General features: G+C 36.6%; 1 protein-coding gene across 4 annotated transcripts in view; it reads left to right on the top strand.

The window, feature by feature from the left end:
- Window positions 1-21,129, top strand: part of GSTCD (glutathione S-transferase C-terminal domain containing) — a 47,599-nt gene that overhangs the window by 8,797 nt on the left and 17,673 nt on the right. For all 4 annotated transcript variants that reach the window (XR_004980186.2, XM_036382827.1, XM_036382826.1 and 1 more), the window contains exon 5: window positions 361-454. Coding sequence is in view for 3 of the 4 variants with exons in the window: in XM_036382827.1 (XP_036238720.1) it covers window positions 361-454 (94 nt within the window). In the remaining variant the exon portion in view is untranslated. The remainder of the gene's footprint in view (window positions 1-360; window positions 455-21,129) is intronic.

Below are 21,129 nucleotides of genomic sequence, written 5' to 3'. Positions count from 1 at the left end.
GGCAAAAAACTGTTGCTTTTATGTTTAGCTTGATTATCCAACCTTTTCAATTGGGTTGGGTTTTTTTAACATCTGGGAACCATAATGAGTTTTGTTAAAGAAAGCTGTCCATCATATTCCATAATTCAATATTTTTTGCATAGAAGCTGACAGCATTTCCTAAAAAAACTTAGGAGAGCTTTTTTGTGAGAATGAGGGAAGCACATAATTTGAATGTTGTATAATGTAGAGTCATCTGCCTGTTCAGTTTCACTTAAACTGACAGTGTTGAAGTTTGATCTGGTGCTGTTAAATTTAGTGAGAATTTTGATACCATCTTAAGTGGGTAAATGGTCTTATTTTTCTCCTTCTTTCATGTAGGAAAATGGAATTGAAGCAAAGTTTTCTCCTCATCCATGCCCCACCTGGACCCTAGACTGGACCAGTCTTCCATCTGCTGTCAGTCCTGGGGAAGGTGAGAGTTTGTATGTCTGTGTGTGCATTTAGGGTCTTGTTCTGGTGGAGTTACTTAACTGTTTCATAAGAAAATATGCCAGTTTTCAGTATGTTTCAGAGCTAAGACAGGTAAGCAATTTCAAATCTGTATTAAAATTCAGTCTGTTTGTGACACATGGTGAGATAACTTCCCTCGGGTCATCAGCAGCTGATGAGCAAACTGGGAACAAAATATTGGCCTTGATTTCAGTCAACAGTTGACACAACCCAAAAATCCTAACCAAACTCAGTGCTTGGTTGTGTTGAGTTTTCCATGGAAGCAAAGGCATCCATTGATACCTTCCATAGCAATAAAGTTACTGGAGTTATCAGTATGTACAGATGGTAAAAAAAGGGTGGCAGGTCAGAAGAAAAGTGTATATAAAAGTGTAGGTGGTCACAATGTGAGACAGAAGGAAAATCAGATACATCATGTGATTATTTCCCTGTACTGATGTGTGTCATCAAAGGAAGTGTTTTCATTTTTTCCCTAGCAAGGCAGAAGCTGAAAATTTTGGGAAGAGGGGTTTGTTGAAATAAGGCTGTTGAATGGACATACTGTGCAATTGCTGATTATATGTGAGGTTTGGGAAAGAGGAGATTATATTTAATTTGTGACCAACAAAGAAATGCAACATCTTTTCTCTGGTTTTATTAGGCAGCATTCGAAAGGGGGTTTCATTCCTTTTTGGAACTTCAGTCAGTCATGGAGTTTTTGCTTGTGTTCCTGGTCCTGTGTGTGTGAATGGATTCATTGTCTTCAGGTTCATTTCCTACTTGCTGCAAAGGCTTTGTGAATATTAAGATCAGTTTGGCTGGATATGGTTAGAGGTATTTCCTTTAGGCTAATCCAAAGCACATTAAAAGGAAGGGGAAAGTGTGTGAATGTGGGGTTGGATGGTGATAACCCTTGTTATTTGCTGCTTTATTACTCTGAGGATATATGGAGATAGAAGCCTTTGGTACTGTTACATGTTTTCATCAAACAGTGTTCACTGTGAAACAAACAGAAAAAGATTTTTTAAAAACGTGATTTTTTTTTCTTTAAAACAGCTTTTTATTAATTAACTTTTCTTACCCAGCTGTGCAATTCAAGAATGAGAGGTAACTGACCTACAGTCTTAGAAAGCCTTATTACTTTTCTCATGAGTCGAAATACTTGTTAAGCAGAAAGTAAAAGAACTTAAAAGAAGTGCTTTATTTGTGGTATTTCATTTGAAATGAACCATCATTGCAGTAACAGTATGCATGAGAGGGTATTTACTTACAGAGTAAAACAATGTCTACAGTTGTAATTTAGAAACATCTTTGAAATTTAAGTACCTTTGAATAACACAGGCTAGAATGGTAACACGGAGCATGGTGTTCCAGTTTTGTGGAATTAATTGATGTTTTGATTAAACAGTCTTGGTGGCTACCAAACAACAATCCTGAAGGATCAGTATTAGCTTCAGCTTCCAGAACTGTTATTAAGTAAAGGTTACTTTATTGGACTGTGGCCTCTCAACAGAGAAAAGAAAATTTTGAAAATTTTCTAACCCTCATCATAAACAAAATTAGTTTTAATGAAAGGAACAGCACTTAATGATGTAATTGTCTTCTAACCAATATAAAAGTCTGTGACTTTGTGTCCATGTTAAAGTTGTTTGTAATTGGTCATAGAATTGAATAATATTATAATTGTGGAATAAATGGTATATTAGCTGCAGAGCTATTTGATTTGAAATGGTCAAAATTGATTCAGTATATCCAGGTTGTTTCTGGGATATTTTTGTGAGGCTAGGTCACTCTTATTTTTATTCTGCTTTTTATATTGGTATTACCTTTTGAATATTTTTACTTGAAAGATGCTTTCTGAGTTGAGAATACACTATGCTTAAAAATCAAAGATGGTTTAGGGGATCTGACATTTTATGAAAACTTTTGCTAATCAAGATATGCAAATTGTGTATTTTATTTTGAAAGTTAAAAGCCACTGTATTTTTAAAATTAAATCCAGACAGTCATTTATTCTGTAAAACAAAAAGAGTTTAAAGAAACACTTTAAAGTTCTCTATTTCCCTTTCAAGCCTGTCAGAACTCTTTCAAAGACTTTGAAGATTTTTTTAATAGTGTTTTAGCCTATTTCAGTGAGTCAGGCAGGCATGCTGAAGCAGGAACTCATCCTTCTTCTTCAGCTGATCTTTCCATATCAGAGAGGTCTTTGCCTGCAAGCCACATGGGTGTAACAATCCAAGGGAAATTCAACTGAAGCTGCTTCTCATTAACTTCCCCTTGAGTTGCAGTTTTCCTGCACTCATTTAAATAAGTTTAAACCACATTTGTGTGTGCATTATATTTTGCAGTTCAAGATTTGGAAAACCTATCATGGCAATACGGTCAGGTTGCTTCATATTCTTGATACATACTTGAGAAGTAAATAACTTTCAATAACAAAGAGAAAGCAAAAATGCTCATTTTTATAATATAGGCAATACTGGTATATCTTCTTTTACCGGCTTGCCTTAAAAAGAGTATTCTTGCAAAACTCTGTATTTTGTATGTGACTCCTTGGGATCCTTTGACTGTTCAGGGATATAAATATAACATTGTGTAGCTGGCCTGTGGACAATTTTCATGGAAGTTTGTATGCAATTACTAATTTTTAGACAAAAAATTCTTCTGGTTTAACTGGAAATAATAACTTAGGCATGTCACCAAACCAGATAACTCATGGATGACTATATACACTGTTCCTACTGTTACTGTACTCTTCCTCCCTTTTTCTTTTATGATTGTCTTGGGTTACCAAGCAAAACAAGGGAAGGGAGTTAATTATTTTATATTTTTATAATGCCTATTTGGAAACAGGAGGCAAAGCTATTACATGTTAAATTAGTATGTAGTAATGATTTACTAAAATGAACAGTCTTTGAAAACATAGCTAGTTTCCCTGCCTCAAGAAATCAATGCATATGCATTATAAGGAATACAAGTTCAGTATATTTATGTTTGCTTGGAGTCTGTTGCATTTTCTTAAGTGATGTTTTGATCTAAATGACAAGCCTACAGCCTCTGAAACATTCAAAATCTGCAAGGAAAAAAACAACACTTGCTAGTGTATCTTATTAAAAGTCATACTGGAAAGAATGATACCAAGTTCTAACAGCCGCATTTTGATTCAGTTGAGGACACATTCTGCTTGGTGTTTGTCCTGCTCTGTAAAATCCTGTTGTGATGGACTTCATGTGCCTGACAGTCATACTGGAAGGTGTAAACTTTGTTTCAGTGCCTTGCTTTGTGGAGTAAGTGTAAGCCCTCAGAGAATTACTGAAGCTTTAATGCTTCATATTGAATATCTCCTACAAGAAAGTTCAGGTTTTGATGAGGTATAATTGCTGGAAGTTTGATTTTTACAGTTCACGAGTCCTTGTTAATTGGGTGTTTATTAGGCTTTGGAGAGCTTTGTTTTGTAGATACTGTACATAAACTTCAGTGTAGGCTTTTTTAGTCCTGTTGTGGTTTGTGTTTGTTTACTGAACATACTAAAGAATTAAAATTAAGTACTGCAGTTTGGCAGTTGAAATGTTTTACAGATTTATGGCTTGAGCACTGAAGACAATTCATAATGATTTGTTTTTGTAAATTCGCAGTTGTCTTGGTTCTGATGGTTGAAGCATGTTCTTGATTAATCCACAATTAACTTTGACACAAAAATATCTGCACTTGACAGTCAGTGGCCTAAACTGACTTTACCTGCGTGGAATTAGAGTGTGATCTGCCCTAGATAGAAAAATAAGTTTTATTTGTTAGACTGTGAGGTTTTTCTCTCTTGTCTCTGAAGTTATTAGACATGTGGGAAGGCATAAACCCCAAAAATATTAACTCATAGGTGCCTAGCAGATATTTTTTAACAAGGGTCTTAAATTAATTTTTCATATCTTAATCAGAAATCTTTAATAAATGTTAAGTAGCCTGCTAATTAGCTCTGCCCTTTGTTTCATTTAAAATATTTGGTCTTTCTTTTACTCCTGATATAATTGCAGTAGAGTTTACTAGTTTCCTTCTCCCTTTTATATTTCTGTTTTCCTTATTCATGGGATCACAGAGCCCCAAAGTTACATTATTCATCTCTTAAACCAGAAGTTTAGAGGTTACATTTGTACTAAGTACTCCACAGCATGGAGGTGCAGGTCATTTTTTGTGGAAGATTACTGTTGAGGAGTGAAGGAATGCTGACCCATTCTAGCAGTTATGGTGTGGAACAGTGTCCAGCATGTTATGATTGATATGATTCAAAAAGACATTTTCTTTTGAACATGGCTCAAAATCATCATCAGAGGTATTTCTGGGTAATAGAAATATAGAAATTAATATCCTTTAATGGTCAATAAGGTGTACTTAAGAGTGATGTGGTGCTACAGTGTCACTTTGTAGAGAAGAGAGTGATGACATATTTATTTTATTTGTATTAATTAGAAATATTTAGGTGGAGGAGGAGTTAACACTTTTCTGTCTCCAAATATTCTAGATATGCTATTGGATAAAATGTTAAATTGCTGTTGGCATTACTCTACATAATCTTTTTCCAGAGTATACGAATATCTTAGTATTTGCAGTTATTGTAAAATTTTAATTGATTTTCTGTAGCACCAGTCTTGACTTTAAAAGGGATATTTGATCTGCTTCAGTATTCTGGTATTTCTTGCTGTAAAATGTCTTCAGTGCTTATTTGAAGATTGTTCTGTATGTTGTGTCACTAGACTTAAATCCCAGTTACATCAATGGTATGGTGTACAGCTTGTGTCCTTTAGCTCTTTTGTGTCACCCATTTGCCATATCCCAGAGTGTGGGGATTCATCATCCACTTACCTATGTGGCATAATCAACACAAGGATTTAAACTTCTGGGGATTGTACCCATTTTTGCAGTATTTTTGTAGGTCACTTACATTGCTGTTTTGTGCACGTTGTACCTGAGGGACAGGTGAGTTGTAACACGGCTGTTCTGGTTTCCTCTGCAAAGCCTAAGCTGTCCTTTCAGGCAGAGGCATCAGGAGACCTTTGCTACCCCTGCAACAGCACTTTGGCTTTTTTACTTTCTTCAAAGTGTAATGTTAGCTATGCAACCTGTCTTTCAAGAGCAGAATCAGAGTTTTTCTCAGATCTATGTGTGACTTCTGGAGCTTAAAATCTTCACAAACCACAGGAGGGCAGCACAGTCTCTGGATATGGAGCTATGCCCTGGACTAAGGAGTCATCCTTGAGAAAGATGCTTTGTATGTGGCAGTTTTCAGCTCAGTAATCTCTAGTCCCAAAATATGGAATCACCTGTTGTAAAAAGTGATTTAAAACATGTTTTTCCTCCTCTTTGAATTAGAGTTGGTAATTTAACAGTTGACACATTCGTTGTGCTGGATTACACCTGTAAGCAATAATTGCTGAGGCTGTATAAACACATAGCAGAGTAACAACTTCTGCCTTGAAAGTTTTCAAATCTGAGAAAAAAGGTAACAGCTGAGCAGGGAGTGAAGGAGAGGGAAAGTTGATCAGCTCAACTTCTGCTGAAGTTTTATATTCTTTGGGGAAAAGGAGTAATTCTGGGAAGATATTTCTAAGGAAATGAGGAGCTTAATGAAAATTTCTGGAATTTCTTTTTCTGGCTTACAAGTGACAAAATACAGATATTTATGCAAGAGATTTATTGTTTTTAATTGGTCAATAAATACTGCAATAGTTCAAGAACCAATGTTTTGGAATTAAAAATCATAGTAGCATCGTAGGCTAGGTTATGGCTGGAATTCAAAGGAAAGGGAAGTAACTTATTGAATATGTTAGAAGAAAAAATAGACAAATGAAAGGATGCAAAGGAACTAACCAGTAACTCACTAATTTTTTATTTTGTAGCAACACTCTGAGCACATGAAAATATGTGAGCATCCTCGTTAGGATGGGAGGAAAGTAGAAATGGAAGTCAGAAGGAAAGAAAAGTCAGAATGTGAAGAGCTGTGTGGCCTAAACATTGCACAGGAGCAAAATGTTGAAAATGAGCCCCAGAAACAAGGCAAAAAAAGATTCTCTCTCTTAATTGAACCTCTTATGAATTCTCTTCCCGATATAATCTTGCTTTCAGAAATAAAAGCACTGGGAAATTACACAGAGGATAAGATCAGATTGACTAAGTGTGAGAAGGAAGGTATAGTCTCTGAGCTTATGCACAGAAAAGATTACAACCTAGAAAGCAAATGAAACTGAGCCCAAGTGTCTCCCCTTCTCTTTCTCAGTGACAAAATAGTGCAAAGACTTCAAAAGAATTTAAATTATGTTCTCACTCAAGTTTATTGACACTCATATTTTGTTTTGGGGCTAAGTCCTTTAAAAACATTATTTGTTGTTTCTTTGGGGGAAAGTAGGACTTGCTGGAAGTTGAAATATTTCATAGATTATTTAATTCTTTTTATTTGTAATGATCTTTGGAGAACCCATTAGATTTTTTGTGAATAGATAATTCAAACTGTGTTCTTAATTTGCAATTTTGATTTTACCTGATTACTGAAACGCTATTAATCTCTTCTACTTAGTATTTAATATGCTTAAGTAGTTATTTCTAGGGCTACTGGTAGTTTCCAGAGTCTGTGGTTGCCCAGATTTTATGTGCATTCATAAATTATCATAGTAAATAAAATGGAGTTTTATTTTGTGGTTATTAAAGTAAACGGTTTCCTGCAGAAACGTAGGCAAATGTGTTTTGAACAATTTATTTTCCAACATCAAGATTTTGTGCATTGCAAATATAGAACAAGTATAGAAAAGTACGTCAGAATCATTGCCGAGGTATTGTCAAGTTTTGTGCAGCATTAGTGAATTTCTGGGAGCTGTTCAGTGACATTTTATAAGGAGTTGATGAATCACAGGATATTTCATCCCATAAGATGTACCTTGAACATAATGTTAGTGCTCAGAGGTGAGCACTGTGCAAGGGGCTGCATTCACCTTCTTCCCTCCCCCAGGCTTGCTGTGTTGCAGAGTTGAGGTACGGAATTCATTTCCAAACCATAAATCAGCTGTGACAAAGTGTGAGTTAAGGAGGAATTTTTCTGTGTCTTGGAGTTGTTTATGGATTCCATCTGCATTTTCATTGGTTTTGGATATTCGTGTTGAGAGTCATGAATGCATTATTTGATTTGGATACAGTTTTACATTGGATAAGGTCACGAGTTTGATTTTGGCTTTTCCTGAAGGCAACTTTTTATGCACAGTTGTTCATTTAAAGTTCTAATCAGCAATTTCGAGGAAGTCAGTACTGCTGTGTTTAAGAAAAAAACCTCAAACCTCATAGTGTTAAGAAACGCCATAAAATTACTTTGAATGATTCATAATCTGTTCTGAGTAGTTTGATGCTTTCAAAAATTTTAATTACACAAAGGAAAGGCCAGACTACTGTATGTTTAGTGTTTTATTGAAGGTGGTATTAATTATTTTGTACTCTAAATGCCTCTTCTCCAGATGGTTTGGAAATGCTTCTGAAAAGTTAATTTTTGGCTCATGTCTCATGTCAAATTTCTGGCATCTTACCATTGCTATATGAAAAGGAGTTCACATCCTTTAGAAACTTTTAAAGCCTTGAAGAGCAAAGGCAAGTAGGAAGTTCATCTGTTTGTAGAATTATTTTCTAAGTGTAGAAGAATTGGAGAATAATCTCAATATTAAAATGAGTCAAACCTAATCTGAAGCAATAAAATTTGTCCCCTCCTAGTGCGGAATATTGATCTAAGCATCCAGATATAATGGAGAGAGATATGGTGCTTGTGTTTCAGCTTGGGCTTTAAAAGTTTTGCAGATCTGTCATGGAGTTGTTGGTCTTTGTGTTGGCGTTTGAATGGCTCATGTAAGTAGTGTGAGTAGACCAGTTGAGGTATCATCAATGTAGTCATTCCATTAGTGCACTTTCCCTGGAATTTTCTAATGTGTCTGATTGGTGAAGGACTCTTAAATCTGCTTAAATGCTCTTGAATATCTTAAATCTGCTTAAATGCTCTTGATCCTCCATGTGTTCTTGTGTTTTTAGTGACAAGAAATAAGAAACAAAAGAACATCCTCTCACCTCAAAGTTTAAGATAGATCTGAGTGCTTCCATGAAGCTCAGCTGGACAAACTTTTTGCCTTGGCTCTTGGTTGCATTGCCTGTTTTCTGCAGAATTTCATTTGTTAGGAACCAGAGTATGTTGGACAAAAGTAAAAATGGACTCTGAAACTCTGCTGTTTTATACAAACACTCCTTGCTGTCCAAAACTTTGTACCTGATACTTTAAGGCTGCACTGAACATCAGCTCAGGTTGAAAATGGTTCTAGGCTGGATATGTAACGTTCAAGGCTGCATATGGAAACTGGTTTTATTTCTTTATTTCTTTAATTCTTTATTTCTTTTGTCCTTCATAGCTTGAGACAGGGAGAAATGTTGGTGCATGTCATGGACTGCCATGAGCTAGCATTTCATGCTGCATCCTGGATGGGGTCATGAGTTTAGGCACAAGTTCAGGGGGATTTAATTAACCAGTGTCTTTAGCAAACAAGACAGTGCTTTTACTTGCACAATATTTGCTAGTTTTGTGCAAGAAATAGGTGAATTTGTAGATGAATATCTTGAATCATGCCTCATATTTCTATTACAAAACTGTAAGTATTGTGAAAAGTCTTGTAACCAGGAGGTGGTTTATTTTTTGTTGTATGTAACTTTTAGAATCAAAGGTTAAGAAAGGATATTTACTCTTGAACAGCTTCTGAATTTATTCTTGTAGCTAATTTGGTTCTTTACCCATCAAGTATAGCTTTTCTATGTGTGCTAATGCTGAATTTGAGGAATATGATTATGAAAGCCAACAGAAATGGATATATAGCTATCTTTCAAAATTGTTGGTATTCTATGATGTATTTTTTTGAGCACAGTTTATTACTTGACAACTTTTGTGAAACACTGCCATTATTTCTTCAGTATGCTCTCATCATTTTTGAAAGCCTGAAAATGATTTCTTCATTAAAATAATCTGCTTCTCTAGAAACAAAACAAAGCCCCCAAAAACCCAAGCTGAACTGAGACAAAACACTGCTTAATCCTCTATTTTATGCTACTCAAAAACATCTGCCAAATGGATTACTTTCCATCTTATCTGCAGCACAGATTTGACATTCCTCTGCTTGTGCTTGTTACCGGATGCTTTGGCCCACTTGTGATCTCACTTGATGTATATTGGCATTGTAAGCTCTCTGTAACTTAGCTGGATGATGTTAGGTAAGGCATAATGCAGAAAATAAATCATACCTTCGGTCAATCTTTCTTGACATTTTGGATCTTAATTGTTTTGTAAACAAACGTTAATTTCTTCTTGTTTGTATCACCCAATTCCCTTTTTTTTTTTGTGGTTGATACATGCATTTTGCACCTCTGTATGTTTTTAACTGTGCCACGAAGATCATGGTCACTGCTGATTCCCACTTGTAGGGAGCAAGCAGAACAAATGGCAGAGATTATCAATGTTGAACTCCTGTTTGAGCCACAAGGTCAGAAATTTCGTGTAAGGATCAGGTTGGTAGGTTGTTGCAATGACAAGCAGTGGGGCTGAAAATCACAGGAGTAACTTTCTGCAAAGCATTGGAGTTGCTTGTAAATCGCATTTTGCTTGGGCTTGTGTCACACTCAAATATGCAGGTTCAGGTGGACACACTTGTTCATGATTGTGCTGTTGGAAAGATGAGCAGATTTTGTGGTATATTTTTTCCTGAAAGTCTTGCAAGGATAAATTAATCTTGATTAGTTAGGTAGTATCTCATATCTACTTCAAGACTCTTTATGGATAGAGCTTTTTTTGATACTTTTAATAAATATGGAAATAGCTGCTTAGAAACTGTCTGTTTTTTAAGCCAGCTAAACAAATATAAGGAAACTTCTTTCTGACTTTGTTTTTATTTAGTAAATTTAATTTTTGCAGGGGCTTGCAAAGCTTACTCTTCCTCACTGCAACCATATGTGTACTTTGTTTCAGAGTAGAAATAGTCCTGCTGAGGTAATGTAAAAATGGAGCAACAAGATCTTCAGTAGAATCATAACTTTTTTATTTTGTTATTCATTAAGATGACTCAGATTTGCTACTGTGCAGTATATACAATACCAAAGAAATGAGCATTAAGGCTAGTTATTGCTTTTGTATCAGAAATATGATACATAGGTGAGTGCTCCCTACTGCAGGAATTTTATATTTAGTTTAATTTTGTTGTGTGTCAGAGAGGGACGGAGCACAGCGCTCAACTAATTCTTCTGAATTATTTTCAGTACTAATTAATTAATTAAAAGAAAAACCCAGCACTGTAATATTTTAGTTACTAACTCAATACAGCTTTATGGAAATTCAAATCTGATAGAATGTGGTCTGTTGTCCATTTGTAAGACATCCAGTGGCTGCAGCATGAGTAAAATTAGAAGCATACTTTGTTATTATATTTTTTTGTATAAAGCTGCAGTACAAGAGAAGAAATGGGCTTTACAGACTTTGATTTATCAAAGGATTTTGAATTCCTTTGTACTTAAGGAGGGAATTGAATGGAAAACCATTGATTCTCTTCCATCCTCAAATTTAAATGCCTGTGGACTATCTTGCATTTTTCTGCCAATTTTATTTGCCATTATGCAGGTACACAATGGAAGTTGCGATTACTATTACTATCAGGTTTTCATGTTTTTTTTTAATTAAAAATACATTTTAAAATTACTGGATACTCAGTTAAGGATCCTTCTGTATTCCCATACAGTCTTTTTCCTCCATTGTAATAAACGCTTTTCCATGTAATTGCAATATAATTTTAATTTTAGATATGCTTATTTTGACTTTGGATCTTCTCAGCTTGGTTTACTCCAGAAGTGGTTTAATGTAAGTAAAATAATCCCATCAAAGTGCCTCAAAATAATCCCACTCTTAAAGCAGAAACACCCATTTTAAGGATTTTATTTGTATAATATTATTGATTTGACTGATGAACCTTCTCACTGTGGGTTAGCCTTTGTGCTGTGCTTCATTAGTTACTGTCAGAACAGTTTTGTCCCTTTGGCTTGAGGAGAATTTGCACACAACATCCATACCCCATGGGCTCACTGTTCTCCAAATGCTTCCCTTGCTCTCTGGGTAAATAAGGGCTGGAGCATCTGCAGAACATCTGTCTCAGAGCTCCCAACAGGAGTGTAGATGTGCCCTGCTCTCAAAGGTGGGGTCCATGCAAAGGTGAAGGATCCCTGTGTTTCTCAGTTCCTTTCACCTACTTAGGGGAGCTTTTATTTCCTTGAGACCATTGTTACTGGGATCTTTCCTTCTCAATTCCCTGCACAGTTATAAGTCCAGAGAAAGAATGCTGGCTGGCAGTGTGTACATTTTATGTAGAATGGGATGCAGTAGGAATCTTGCAGAGTCTTCTGTGTGGAGTTTGTCAATAGGAAGACTTAGGACAGTGGGGTAACAGAACATGCAAACTGTTAACCCCATTCTGAAGGTGACTATTGCTGTCTGAGTTTGATATGCATTTGTTTGAGCCCACTTTGTGTGTGTGCATGTGACAGGCCAAATTTGTTCAAATATACCAGATAATCCTTGCAGTATAGAGGTTTTATTTTCCTCTTTATGTAGTGATTTTAGAATGTCCTCATTTTTAAATGATGTGAAGCATTCCTATAGTCATTTATCAGAAATGTGTGCTTATATACATTAGAACATGTTTTCTTTTTTTTTAAGAATAGCTAGCTGAGGCAGTGCCTAGCAGATGCACTGCTGAGACAATTCTTCAACAGGTACTGCTGTAAAGTCTACAAACTATTAATTTGTTTCAATGCTAGACATCCCCTCTTACAGTTTATTAGGTGATGATGGGGTTTGTAGCTGCAGATACTTGGTGACCTATCAGATCAATTTCTGCATCAGCATTAAAAGATGATGACAGAGTAAATGTGTCTCTATGACTTCCAGCACCACAACTCTATCCACTTTTGGTGGTGGTGAAGGAAAAGGAGTTCTGAGATGGTTTTTGCACTAGAAGGGCAGTAGGGCTTCCAGAGGTCTTACCCAAAAAAACCTTGCTGGGATGACTTTTTGTGCTGGGCTTTTTGTTTGTTTTCAGCTTTTGGCTCCTTTGACATTATACTGGCACATAAAGTTTGTGTCAAAGCTCATTTGCTACGCAACAAGCTACAAATATCTGTTGTTTGAATATCTTAGGTTTATAAGTCTATGCTTAGTTGTGTATTATTTTATTAAGGCAGATGTTTCATGAACATGCCTTCTGGCAGTTAGTGGGAGATATATTTTCTTTTTAAGTTTCTGAAGCCAGATATTTCTTTAGTCTGAGTCTTTGTTTAGTTGACAGAGCTGATTAATTTCTGTTGGAAAAGAGTTCATAATTTTTCATTTCTGTTGGCTTCAATTTACAGAAATTCAACAAGCTGTTTGAATTCACTTTGGTTCCTGCTGCACAGTTTTTCTTTCTCCATCCCCTCAAAACTCTTATAAAGTAACAAAATGAGGACATGAAGGGGATACTGTTCTACATTTTCTCCCCTTAACTAATTAATACAGAGGATTTGTGTGGGAGATAAATTTATGGATGACCTTTCTGTTTAGTTAGATGGCCTTAAGTATGCTGGTAGTTTGTAGAGTAAACAGAAGTGATGTGTAAAGCAGAAAGTGCTGCCCTTTGTCTGCAGCCAGCTGCTCCAAGTCTCTCTCTGTGGAAGGGCCAGATGAAGTCATGACTTTGTTTCCCAATGTTCCCACTTGAAAAGCCTGGGGAGCTGGGCTGGTGCTGGGCTGGTGCCCACAGTTTTGTTAACCTTTTTTTTCTCCCCCATTGAAATCCAGGTCTCTATTTCAAAGGTGGTTGAAGGGATTTATGGATTTTCTTGATTATTTGCTTTCATAAACTATGTAAGAATAATACAAAAGGCCACCTGGCACAAAGCTGCTTACAGCACAAGAAAAAGGAGCCTTTTATTATTAGAACCATTGATTAGACAACAAGTGCCAATTTTATGTATTTGTTGTCTTGGAAACTCACTTTTGCCTCTGCTTTGGATTTCAGGAAAATGAATTAACCTGTGACAGGTATTTTCAAGCCTGGGTACTTTTATTCCTTATAATAACGGAACACCCCCTTCTGCTCTTTTGTCAAGCATGTATGTAGGTAGTGGAGAACTGTGTGCACAACTAACTTTTCATCAGTGTTTCTGAGGTTATCTTTCATTGGATTAGCCAGATTTTTTTTAAAAATTCCCCATTAGGCAGCTTTTGAATTGATATAATCAACTGGTATTTTATCCATGCTCTGAAAACCTTCTAGGAATGTATTTGTGATGGGTTGTGTAGCATAAGCTGACCAGTTCTGTGTTATTTGAGAGGCATTTCCCGCTTCTTTTAGTGTATAGTCCTTCAGAAATGCATTAAAACACATTGAAATTTTATTTAATTTTCATCTTCTAAACTTGATGTAAAATGTTACTGTCTTCATGTTGCATGTTTTTGACTTGTCATGAAGAATTTCTATTTATGACAGGATTGTTAAACCTCACAATCTTTCTGCCATAAAGTGTGCAATAAAGTAGCATTAGTTGGTAATGAGTGGTTATTGCTATGTAATATGATCCGGATGACCACACCATCATTTTTATATATTAAAAGGAAAGGAGTGGATATTTATTTTGTTTATTTCATTGGTTTGTCTTCCACTCCATCATAATTTGTTTGTGCTGATTATTGTCAAATCGTGCTTTACCTAACTTGGCAGGATTTGAATGGGTCATTTGGATTACTGACAACAATGAAAAGGAGCACTTTGAACAGAAGCATTCTGCAAAATGCTCTGATTCTGTTAGTGTGGATAAATATCTGTTACAGCTTTAGAGGTGGTGGGGGTACCAATGGCCTGGCTGTCTTTAGGAATACATTTGTTACAAAGCCTGGCTTATTTTCTCTAATAGTAAATGTCAGTCTTGATTAGCCAGTGGTCTGGTTCTTTCTACATAGTTACAGCACTTCTCCAAGCTGAGAATGCTGAGATAGATGTTGGTTTCAACCCTAACTGGTTACTAAGAGCACCATGAACATTTTGAAGGGCAGTTTCGGAGCTGTACTTGGCTGTGGCCTGCTACCTGCAAAGTTGCCCAGCAGGCATTCTGTGACAGGCACTTAATTGTGGCTGAGAGACTGCCATCTCAGCAACTTGGGGCTTACTCATTGTGCCTTCATAGTCTGAGAAAACACTGGAGGAAAAACACTGTGGAGAGAGAAATGCTGGTTGAAATTTTTTGTTAGTGGTGGTTTTGTTTGTTTGCTTTTCTAAAATCTGTTATGCAAACTACTAATGGCAAAAGTGTATTTATTCTGGAGGTTAAACAAACTTTAATGTTGATCATCAGCATTCACAGTGGTTAACTGGGAACCTGGCACAAGCAGATACTGATATTCAACATGGGAGATTAAAAGAACACTTACCCAAAGCTCACTTAAATTGTATAGAAAATATCCTACTTAGCTATGTATTCAAAGGAAATAATTGTGTTTGCTATCTAAACTGCAGTTCATTTTGATTCCCCTCTGCCCCAACTTTGCTTTGAAAATTAATTAGAAAAAAAAGAAATGAAAGGAAAAAAGCTGAGTGGTCAAGCAGTTACTGTTACTGAATTAAAACCTTATGATGAAGTTCAGTAATTCCTGTATTTCCTCTGAACTCTTGAATGTTTTTTCAGCCCTTTTAGGTAACATAAAGCACATGAATACCAAAGACACTTATTTCATACAGCAAATTTGATTGAATTTCCTAAAATTTTCATAAACTCCAGATTTATACAGGATCAAGCTATAAGTGCTGTAATAATTGCAGTGTGTAGATCAGACAGAACTCAGAGAATGGAGAAATGTGTAAACTTGGCCTTTCCCTGTGCAGCTTGGATGCCTTTGTTTGGAAGTTATATACAGCCATTGTGAAATGATGTTATTTGCATTTTGAAATGTCATCAAACCTTTGCAGTGTGGGATTTAATTTTTGTGATGACTGAAATTCAGGATGAAGTTTCAAGGATGAAGTTCCTTTTCATCAGGATGTTCTGGGGGAATTCCTCCAGCCATTCATCTTTGTAAAGTAAACAGGCCTAATGTGTGAAGTTCAGCTGAAAGTCCTGCTGTTTGTCCTGCAGCCAGTTGTCCAATTACTTGACACATAAGGGCTAAATGAAGTATGTCTGTCTTCCAAGCAGCTTTTTTTTTTGTTTCTGATTTATTGTTTCAGACTCTCTCACTCTTTTTGATAAGCAAATCAAAGACAGGAATCATCCAAATTATCCATATAGCTAATATGTATTTTTTTTTCTTAATTAGAGGTGGCGATGGGAATTCATGGGTTGGTGTATATACAATATATGAGAAGGGGTCTTTTGGACTTTCCTTTAATTCTGCAATTCATGGCTTCCTGTTCAGAGGCAATTCAGTCCTTACCTTTTCCTGACCAATCAGTTGTAAACAATTCAGCACAAGGAGCTCAGCAAGGGAAATCCCTGTTCCTGCTGCCTGTGAAGGGATGAGAGCTGGTCCCCTGCAGGCAAGCTGCTGCTGGCCAGCTGGGAGTGGGAATGGCTGCGGCTTCTGGCCCTTGCTCTGACCTCTGGTGCCTGCTGGGGAAGGAGCTCTCCTGTTTTTACAAGGACAAGCACTCCTAGTCCCTGGTGAGAACTGGCTTCAATTCCCCTTTCTCAGCAAGACAGTAGCTGGTAATCAGTATATTAGGCTTGTGAGAGGTAAACAAAGCATTTGATTCTGGTTTCCTTGTCAGGCAGTGACATCTTCATTTGAAGATATTTGCAGAAAGTGAGCAACGCCTGCCTCCCAAGCCTGGGTGTTGCTGACATGTGGTATAATACTGTGCCTAGCTAGAACAGCACTCCTTTTGGGGTTAGAGACCTTTCCCCACATTTAGTACAGTACAGGCTGCTTTTCCCTTTCCTTTATTCTTCCCCAAATGTTTTACCATCTTTCACTTTTAAGTTTTTTATTGCTGTGCTTTCTTCCTCACATCTTAAACACTTCACCATAAGTGATAGGTGGGTTTGGGCACCTAAGGAGCCTAAGATAGAGGCAAAATAGCTGGCTTGATGGAATCTTGACCCTAAAGGAGTGAAGGTAAGGCAGAAAGGTGAAGAAAGAGGAGTGTGAGAGAGTGTATGAATACATGAGCAAAGAAGTGGAAGAAGGGAGACTGCAGAGTCTTTTGTTTCTGCCCATAATTCTGTCATGACATTTAAAAAGAAAATAATTCCCTAATCTTTGGGATCCTAGAAAAATAGCTTGAAAGTATGAATCTCAAAGGCTTCAGAATGAGAAGAAGGGTGACCAGACATTGTCATTTAGTTTAAATATGTAGGAGCTGAGAACTTTAGAACTAATCTGATGTTTTGGGAAAGGTGCTGACACATGATTTTTGTGAAGATTGCTGTTGGCAATATATTAAAATGTGAAAAACTTGGAAGAGCATGGCTAGAAAAAAAGTACTAAATGTGGATAGCACTCATTAATTTAAGTACATATAGAGGCTTCACAATCTAGTACAAAATCGTTTAAAAATAGTGTAAACAGTGGATTAATGTGTTAAACTTATGTTAGGTCTTTGTTTTCTAGTTTGCTTTTTGCTGAATATTTAGAAGAAAAGTTTTGAAGATAATTAATTGGGAAAATACCAAACCACAAGTCTTTTTAAAGTAGAACATAGTTACATTCAGGGAGACCTCAACATTAATTTTCATTTCTTTTTACTAGTGGCTGTATGTCTTTATGGTTTTTAAAAGTGCCTTATTCTTTTCCTGCTTAAAAGACCTTAATGCAAAAAAAAAAAAATAAATAAAAGAAGAGAGCAGGCCAAGTTCCTGCTTAGATTGTCAAGGGTCAGTTTTCATAGCTGTCTGACCTTTTTTAGACTACACCAAGATAGTGTGTGTGAGATGCAGGGGGTTTTTGTGCCTGAAGTGATAAAACTATTTTGCACAGCTTGCTTTAATAAAGAGCAGATTGGTTAGTAACATCAGGAGGGACTCCTATCTAAAAAAGCCCAATAAAATGTTCTCATGGAGTGTAGTTGTCTTTTCTGTCCTTTTGATTATTGCCCAATGTATTTTAAATCATGCATTGTAGCATTCTCTTCTCCTACTCCCTTGGCTGTACCTAAAACATCGTCACATTTTATCATAAAAAATTTATGTAATAAAAAGTAATGTGGCCTCTGGGATTTTCTTTTCTGGCCTTACCTGTTGACCCAAAGTGCATGCTGCACATTCTCCAGAGGGGTAGTTTATAGGCTTCATTTGTGATCTTTAGGAGGTTTTGTTTGTTTGTTTTCCCCCAGCCCAGTGAATGCTAAGGCCATTTTTACAATATGTGCACATGACTTTAGGAATGCTGCTCATTCTCTGAGGCTTCTCAGGAACTTTCAAGTGTTCCAAGTCTGGTCTTTGCAGAATGGATCTGATGCCTTCTGAGCTGCCAAGTACAGAGTAGCCATGTGTTCTCAGCTGTAAGGAGGCTCCAGGCAAAAAATGTTGGCCATTTGTTAGTCCCAAGCTTCTCAGAGGTTAGTTAAAAAAAAACAAAACACAACTTTCCTGAAAGCCTAATAATTGTTGGGATGAACTAAATTAATGCAGTGCTCTGATAGGAGATGGTGAATAGACATTCCAACTAGAGATGCCAACACAACTTAATAGCAATTTTGTTCATTTAATAGAGATTGCTGTTTTTAGAAATATGTGATGCTGCAGAGTTGGCATGTGTGCCTGTTACCTCTTTAAAAAGTAAGCTTTTGCATGCCCTTTTACCAACTAGCAATAGCTTGTGGGATGTTTCCAAACCTCACAGTTCCAGAGTATGTTTTGATAAGCATCCAGTAGGGTGGAAAAAAGCTTACAAAAACAACAACAAAAAAAAAGCCCAACCACCTACATCAGAACTGAGTGGATAAACGTGACTGCTGATTGCTTTTATTCATAAAAATACACTCTGGTCTTCAGGATATGTTTGCTTCTGCTTCAAACAGGCATATTATAAAACAAGCTATTCCATAAAGAGTTAGTATTAAAAAGAAAGGAAAATTAGGTTTTCTGTATTGAACCTCATATATAAAACAGCATTTTCACTGAATCTCTAGCTCATATTTTAGTTCTCTAAGCGAGAATGGAGAGAGAACTTAAAAATGGGAGGAGGTGAGGTCTGGAGGACAGTAATAAAAGCACAGCCCTTTGGTTAGTGTTGCTGGGTGTTTTTTTTAATGTCTGTGATAAAGTGGTATATTTCATTATAGGACTAATGCATTAAAACTCTGATGCAAAAGTAAGGAAATACTTATACAATCAGAACTAGATGGTTTTTTTTAGTTTGCCCCAACTCCATTACTTTTAAACTTAGATCAGAAAAGTGATTTTAGAGGAAATCGATATTTTCATATCAACTGTGTTAAAAGACAGATCAGAATAGCAATTTTCAAATGTAAAGAAAGAGCAAATGAATCAATAATAACCCTAAACTATCTGATCTTGCATGTGATTGAACAAATGCTTTAGCCTTTGTAAACAAACACATCAATTTAGTTATAATGTAATAGATTTCTATTTCATTGAGAGCTAAAATGTAATGATTGATTGTTGTGAGTCATCTGTGTTAGCAGAGTTAGGAAGCAGGCAATAGGATAGGTGCTATTCTGCTTTACACTATGATTTCTCTTGAGAATTGTTCAGGGAGCAAGCTTCCTTTTGTACCTTGCAATTGTTTTAATATAATGTCCAAATTTAGGGAAAAAGAAAAGGTTGGTAAATGTTGTCTCTTGGTGACACAAATAATAAAACATATCCTTTAGTCCTTGCTATAGCAGTTTATACCTGGTTAAAGAGAAGAAGTGAGTTACACTCTGAGGACTTCACTCATGACCATGTGCATTAAAAACCCTACAAGAATTATGACAATCTCTCTTTGTAAGTACAGAACATTTCTGTTTGGTGCCAAAAGCTGTTTGGCTTTCTGGGCCAGTGTCACAGTGCCTGGAGAAGGCCAGTGAGGAAGCTGAACTGTACATATGCTGTGTACATATGGAGTGCAGCACTGGGACGTGGCTCAACAAGCAGTGAGAGAGCCACACCATATGGAGTGGTGTAGCACTCCACAGAGAGCCTGGGCATCTCTAGAAGCAGTAGTACAGACAAGGGAATGGTAGAGAAAGGAATTCTTTGTTTACCTCTACAGTAACAGGGCTCAAACTGCTCAGAAAGCCAACAGAGTTGCCACATCATCTTGCGTTAACTGTATTTTTCTGCTGCAGCTCATAGATGTGCCTTTTGGAAAGGTGTGAGCATTTAGTTCTCCTGGTGGTATGCAGAGGTCTCTGGCCCCTCTGTCTTCATAGCACATTGTAACTCAGATTCTCTGCAGAGCCAGAAAGCACATACTTTCCCACTTACAGGTTCCTTTTGGGTATACTTTGGGAATAAAGTCTTGGTAAAGCAACAAGATCAAGAGAATGAAAAAGAAAAAAAATTAAGATTTGCTGTAGTTTTCTCTAAATAAAAAAAAAGTCCAGCATAGAGCTTTGGCTGCTAGGATAGTTGGTACTTCATGATGCTTCAAAGTGGGTTTTCTTTTCTTTCTGATGATTTTTCCTCCCCTGGCCTTCCAAAATGTGAATTAGATTTTTACATTGCTGAAGGTAGGATAACACAGAAATATTATCTCAACATAATGAAAATGCTGATTAAATACCTACTGTACAATTTCATGAAGCTGTTCAGAGTTAAATGTTTCCATTTACTTTTCAATTAGAGTGATTTTTGGAATTTCACCTATTGTGTAAGTTAGTTGCATTATATCGCCGTCCGGGGGTCTATGTACAAATCACAAACGGGACGGGACTGCTGTGGAACGTGCCTTGAGCTGTTTTATTTTTCAGCATCAGTCTCATTACATGGTTATGACAAAGGGAAGATGCCATCAGCATCTTATGCCATTAGATTTTGGGGACTCTGATGGAGTGGAAAATGTAAAAGCTGTGAAAATTTTTTGATAATTTGATGATGTTTTCTTTGTGAATTCCTGCAGATTAGGTATCCCACATTATAAGAAAGACTTTAATGATCAAATTCAACAGGTTTTTTACAACTGCTCTTTTAGAGGCCAGCCTTTGAATTCTGCATTCAGGTCAGAGCTCAAAGTTCTGACCCTTAGGCTTAACACACATGGTAAAGAAGTATATTCTTTGTAACTAAGTGGCAGACTTCCAGTGACAGATACTTTTTAGTCCAGTATCACTCAAACAGCCAGACTGAATTCACAACTGTAAGGGAGTTGGATATAAGGAAAACAATTTATACTGAACCTGGTAAGTGGAGAGCCAAAGTCAGTATCATTCTACAATCTAGATTGCATTGAGGAGTTGGTTAGAGACATTTTGTGGTGTTAATTGTTTTATGACTACTCTGGAGTGAAAGTCTGCTTTGTTTCCAAAGCTGAAGCCATAAGAATGTAACTTTTTGGTTTTAAATGGACAGATTTATGTCAATGAGGAGGTATTCAAGTCCCCGTTCAGGATGAGGTCCAACTTCTCTCTCAACAGCCATGCTTGC

This window comes from Molothrus ater, chromosome 4 (genome assembly GCF_012460135.2).
Source record: "Molothrus ater isolate BHLD 08-10-18 breed brown headed cowbird chromosome 4, BPBGC_Mater_1.1, whole genome shotgun sequence".
Lineage (NCBI taxonomy): Eukaryota > Metazoa > Chordata > Aves > Passeriformes > Icteridae > Molothrus > Molothrus ater.
This window is presented reverse-complemented; position numbering and strand designations above follow the sequence as displayed.